At 36.5% G+C, this 6044-nt stretch overlaps 1 protein-coding gene across 1 annotated transcript; it reads right to left on the reverse strand.

The window, feature by feature from the left end:
- Positions 1 to 4298: 4298 nt before the first annotated feature.
- On the reverse strand, positions 4299 to 5625 carry LOC135567766 (trace amine-associated receptor 13c-like). Its single transcript, XM_065014989.1, has one exon. It carries the CDS (start codon positions 5555 to 5557, stop codon positions 4595 to 4597), a length of 963 nt encoding a protein of 320 aa, XP_064871061.1. The 5' UTR covers positions 5558 to 5625; the 3' UTR covers positions 4299 to 4594.
- Between the last annotated feature and the right edge of the window lie 419 nt (positions 5626 to 6044).

A 6044-nucleotide genomic window follows, 5' to 3' on the forward strand; every position in this document is an offset into this window, starting at 1 on the left:
ACTTGCAACCTTCCGGTTACTAGTCCAACGCTCTAACCACTAGACTACCCTGCCGCCCCCAGCTTCAATTTGAAGTGATTGTGTTAGATGTGTTGTTGGCTAGCTCCTCTGAACAACAATGTCCTGACGAGAGAGCACATTTTCTATTGCAGGCGAAATTGTGCATCATTAGCCCATTGTTATGAATGTGTCCAAATAAATGTCACTAGAAAACAGTTTAAACAAATGCAAATGTAGCTACTGTCATTATTCTGGCTGCACTGTTTGACGTGACTGTAAGTTAGCTGTAGTTGGCTAGATAGCAAGCAAGCGATAAGAACATTGAAAACCAGTATGGCTATGGAACATTTAGAATTAATGACTGAGTCGTGTCCACAGATACAGAACAAAAATACTTAACTGGGTCTCGTCTCTGGCAACCAAACCGATAGAACGAACGACCAGCCTGCTTGGGCAGCAACCTTAGATTTGTGTCGGGACTATAGTTAGTGGAAGGACGAAATGGTATGAATAAAATTATAAAAATGTTATTTATGAAAATATATCAAACATTATTTTGGTAGCCTATTGTATATATGTGATAAAGCCCTCAAAACCATTTAATGCCAGTTTCATTGTGGACTTTTTCCCATAACACAAGCAGGCAAGGGAGTTTCATCACTTCCATTTCAAATGTCAACTCATGCAAAGCTCGAGACCCAAGAACTGAGCACGTGTAAGACCCTTAGATTGATATGATTTTTCCATTAGAAAAGTCGACATTAGAAAACAGTTTACTTTAAACCATCTCTGAGTGAATTACTCTAAAGTCTCGAGAGCGCCTAAGGTAATTTTCCAGTGCTTTGTTGCTGTTTTATCAGTTCTAGCGTGTTAAATGTTTTATGGCAAAAGGACTGAAAATAGGTGTCTCCATAATGACAATATAAATTGCCTACCTACCACTGGAAAAAAGTTGACACCACGTATGTGAATGCTGCTCTGTCTCCATGACTCAACAGCAGTGTGCTCTCAACACACTCGGCCCTCCCCTCCCCCTCCCCACCACCACTCACTCAGTAACAGCCTGCACACTGCCTGATAGTCAGCAGCATCAGGTCACAGTGAAATATATTAAACAATATATACAAAAATATATTTAAAGACAAATGCCATGGCGGCCGCAACAGTTCTTTCAATTGACAATTCTCAAAATGATCTAGAACATATCAATTGTTAAAGTATAAACAGAGGATGTTTAACATCACAGAGGATGTTTAACATCACAGAGGATGTTTAAGGAATCATTTTATTCTGAAACAGTCTGTGCTGAAGGAAGTCATGTGTTTATGGTCTGCAAAAGGACTTTACTGATGATTAGTAAATGGTTGATAATGACGTTTATTAAACATTTCATGCATTTTTAAATCATTATTACATACTATAAAAGTTGTTTATAAATGTGTGAATAACTAGCTTCCTAAAACTAATTTGGGAGTATTGATAAATGACTTATTAATAAATGATTTACTCATCCATTATAAAATAGTTTTTACAAGGTGTTACTATAAAGTGGTACCTCTAAAACGGCTTCTGAGAGTTGCTCTGGTGTGACCCCTGACCTGGCAGCAGTGATGTAGTGAGAGTAGTGGTAGAGTTCATACCCAGTATGTTGAGGTTGAAGTGTCTGCTACAGTCTCCTGCACTGTTGTGTTTATCACTAATGCATATAGTAGTTATTTATAAAAGTGAGAATACCTAGCTGACTAACATGGGAGTAATGACTAAAAGATGGTGTGCAAACTGTAAATGCCTTACAAATGGTTTATTACTGAACACAGTTATAAAGTATTACCCATAATTGCATATCCATATTCTTAAATTTGACCATCAACTACTTACATAATACATCATTGAGTTAGACTTGGACGTTATCTAATATCATGCAGTGTTGTTCATTTCGACTTTACACTTGTTGAAGCCGTTGTGTCTCAATTGAGCCACTAGAGGGCGATGTTAAACAACATACACCGAGTTTACGGAACAATTGAAAGGTTTGAAAAGTTTAAGCCTTTATTGATGTCACCTGTTAAATCCACTTAAATCAGTGTAGATGAAGGTGAGGAGACAGGTTAAAGAATGATTGTTAAGCCTTAAGACAATTGAGACATGGATTGTGCATGTGTGCCATTCAATCAATCAAATGTATTTATAAAGCCCTTCTTACATCAGCTGATGTCACAAAGTGCTGTACAGAAACCCAGCCTAAAACCCTAAACAGCAAGCAATGCAGGTGTAGAAGCACTGGGTGAAATTGCAATACAAAATATGTATATGCCCTTGAAAGGGGTATGGTACTATGTGCCAGGGGAATTGGTTTTGAGTGTGTCAAGGCAACAGTGTTAGGTTTTTTACGCTCAACAATTTCCGGCGTGTATCAAAATGGTCCACCAACCACAGAACATCCAGCCAATTTGAAACTACTGTGGAAAGCATTGGAGTCAATATGGGCCAGCATCCCTGTGGAACACTTTGGACACCTTTGAGAGTCCATGTCCTGATGAATTCAAGCTGTTCTAGGGGAAAAAGGGGGTGCAATTAAATATTAGAAAGTGTTCTTAATGTTTTGTGCACTCAGCGTTAAATGACTTATGACATCCTCAAAATGTGCTTTTAGAAAACGTACATACTTTTTATCATTAAATAAGATGAAACAACCACAGACGTTGGTATTTGGAATATACAACTCAAAATGACTACAATGTATTTTATAAAACAAGCTTATGCCTTCTAATGCCTTCTCCAAGTCATTCCAATCCATCCAAATAATTCTATATCAACATCACATGTATATATGATGACAACACAGAGATAAGTAATGAAAGAGTTGTGTTACATGAAAGAGGCAATTACAACATAACAGTATAACAAAACGATATCTAACTTGTTTGTCAAACTAGGGAATAAAAACATAGGGACTATGAACACCTTAACTTCAGAGTTAAAATAAGTTTAGCTGTCACTTTGAACCATGGATAAAATAAAAGAAAGCATACATTATTGGATTAATTAAGGAATTAACAAGTGGCAAAAAAACAACAATAGACAGAGTTTTTTGCCTCTTTTCTCTCAGACTTATTTGTCTGTACAGTTTGAACACCAGACACATTGGCAGCCTCTTTTGAAAACACCTTTCTGGCCTGTGATGTGGCCACCACAAATAAAGTGTTATAATAATAGAGCACGGGACAACCATTGTAATTACAAGGTCAATGATATTACCCCACATAAACCCTTCAACAATAAAACATTCTTTCAAACACCTACTCGATACCTGTACATTTACAATGTTGTTTTAAATATAATAGCAGCATCGTATATGATAAACCAACACCAGGTAATGGAAAAACAGCACATCATTCTTGCTATTGTTATTTTAGTGGTACAACAAGGGATCACACACATGCAACATAGCGCTCAATAGATATCAAGACCAAATTGCCCAGAGATAAAGAAGTACACAAACAAGTATTGTAGAATTGAAAACACAGAAATATTCCCCAAAACTCCATCATGATTCCAATATGTGTCCATCTTTTGTGAGAAAACATTTATAAAGTATAAAGTATTAAGACCATTTGATTAGTCCTCACTTTAGATTAGGGACTGAAAACGACTTTACTAATGATTATTAAATGGTTTATAAGGACATGTATTAAACATCTTATGAATGAACTTATAAATCATTATTAAATACTATGAAAGTTGTTTATAAATGTGTGAAGAACTAGCTTTCTAAAACACATGCAGGAGTCATGATACATAAGTTATGAATAAACTATATACTTATCCATTATTCATTATTTAGTGTGTTACTCAATCACTATATTCATTTACACTAAACAGCTTCTGACAGAGCTGCTCTGGTGTGACCCCTGACCTGGCAGCAGTGATGTAGTGAGAGTAGTGGTAGTGTTCATAACCAGTATGTTGAGGTTGAAGTGTCTGCTACAGTGTCCTGCACTGTTGAGTTGATTCAATAATGCATTTTGTAGTCATTAATACATGTCATTAATACCCAGGTGAGTAACATTTAACAAATGTAATAATAAATGGTGAGCAAACTGTAAATGCCTTTCAAATGGTTTATTACTGAACATTGTAGTGGTACACAATTGCATATTTGTGCATTTTACCCTCAACAACTTACATACCCCATTGAGATAGACTTGGACGTTATCTGATATCATGCAGTATTGAACATTTAAAATTCAGTACACTTGTTAAAGGTGTTGTGTAACAATCGAGCCACTAGAGGGGGATGTTAAACAATATACATAATGACTCGTTCTCAGAATGTACTTTTAGAATACTTACATACTATTTATTATTAAATTACATGGAACAACCACAGACGTTGGTTTTTGGAATATACAACCCAAAATGACTACAATGTATTTTATAAAACAAGCTGATGGCTTCTCATACGTTTTCCAAGTCATTCCAGTCCAATCTAGACAAATCATTATGTATCAACACCACATTCATCTCTGTATTGTCAGAGAACAATTGTGTAACATAACTATGTTTTTCAAACTGGGAAATAAAAATATAGGTACTATGAACGCCTTAACTTCAGAGATAAAATATGTTTAGCCGTCACTTTGAACCATGGATAAAATAAAGCATAAATTATTGGATTAATTAAGGAATTAGCAAGTGGCAGAAAGCTGATGATGAATGATAATAAATTGTCACTTAAGAAAGAAAAAAACAAAAAAGAAAATATAAATGGAATCCAACAACTTAGATAGGTGAAAACAACAATGGATAGAGTTTTTGCTGCTTTTCTCTCAGACTTATTTGCCTGTACAGTTTTAACACCAGACACACTGGCAGCCTGTTTTGAATATACCTTTCTGGCCTGTGATCTGGCCACCACAAAGATTTTCATATAAAGTGTTATAATAATAGAGCACGGGACAACCATTGTAATTACGAAGTCAATTATATTGCCCCACATATATCCTTCACCAGTAAAACATTCACTCAAGCACCTACTCGGTACCTGTACATTTACAATGTCTTTTATAATAGCAGCATCGTATATGATACAACAACACCAGGTAATGGATATGCAACATATAATTCTTGTTATTGTTATTTTAGAGTAGTACAATAAGGGATCACACACAGCAACATAGCGGTCAATAGATATCAAGACCAAACTGCCCAGAGATAAAGAAGTACACAAACAATTAATGTAGAGAAGAAACACACAGAAATATTCCCCAAAGACCCAGCATGGTTCAATTATTGCTACAGTCATTACTGGTATCACAATCAGTCCCACCAGGAGATCTGACACAGCCAGAGAGAGGATGAGCAGGTTGGTTTGAGTGTGGAGCTGCTTGAAGTGAGAGATGGAGATGATCACCAGTATGTTCAAAAATACTGTAACTGCTGAAATCAATGAGAAGAAGATGTACAGTGTTATGTAGATAGATATCGATAGCAAAGCCTTTCTGCAAGAAGAGTTTCTGTCTTGAAAACAATATTGATCATCTTTGTGTTCCTCCATTTGTAATAAAAAATCTAAATGCTGATGTCCTCCTGCTCCTGCTTGGTCCTGTGCTTGATCCTGTCAGGTCTGCCTTCTGTCAAACTCTGAGCTCTGCCTCTCTATTTATCCCTGAGTTACTGACAGCCACTCCCCTCCCCGAAGTCTCTCTGCACACAAAAGCACGAAAACATACACAAGTGAGCACAAATTGATGTAATTTATGACATAATTGTATGTTGCTGTGGCCTGTCCTTTAGCCTTCCTGATAGTTAGATATGAGAGAAAGGGACATTTTCTCAAATTCTATGAATTTTATTGGGAAAATATATTATGTGTGATGTTTTGGTCACCCAAAGGCTTAGTTTGGACCATAACCCACAACCTCAGGAGACATGAAGGCACGTCACATGTCACCTGGCCAGTGTGTAGGAAAGCTGACAGTAGGGAAGTTGATGAGGGCTGTCGTGTCTTTGGCTATGCCTGATTAAGTGATATGACATGCTAT

The sequence above is a fragment of the Oncorhynchus nerka genome, unplaced genomic scaffold, assembly GCF_034236695.1.
Source record: "Oncorhynchus nerka isolate Pitt River unplaced genomic scaffold, Oner_Uvic_2.0 unplaced_scaffold_1823, whole genome shotgun sequence".
NCBI classification, from domain to species: domain Eukaryota; kingdom Metazoa; phylum Chordata; class Actinopteri; order Salmoniformes; family Salmonidae; genus Oncorhynchus; species Oncorhynchus nerka.

What these genes read in the sequence shown, in the direction of transcription:
- LOC135567766 (XM_065014989.1), bottom strand. Translation starts at nt 5,557, where the DNA reads ATGGAGGAACACAAAGATGATCAATATTGTTTTCAAGACAGAAACTCT.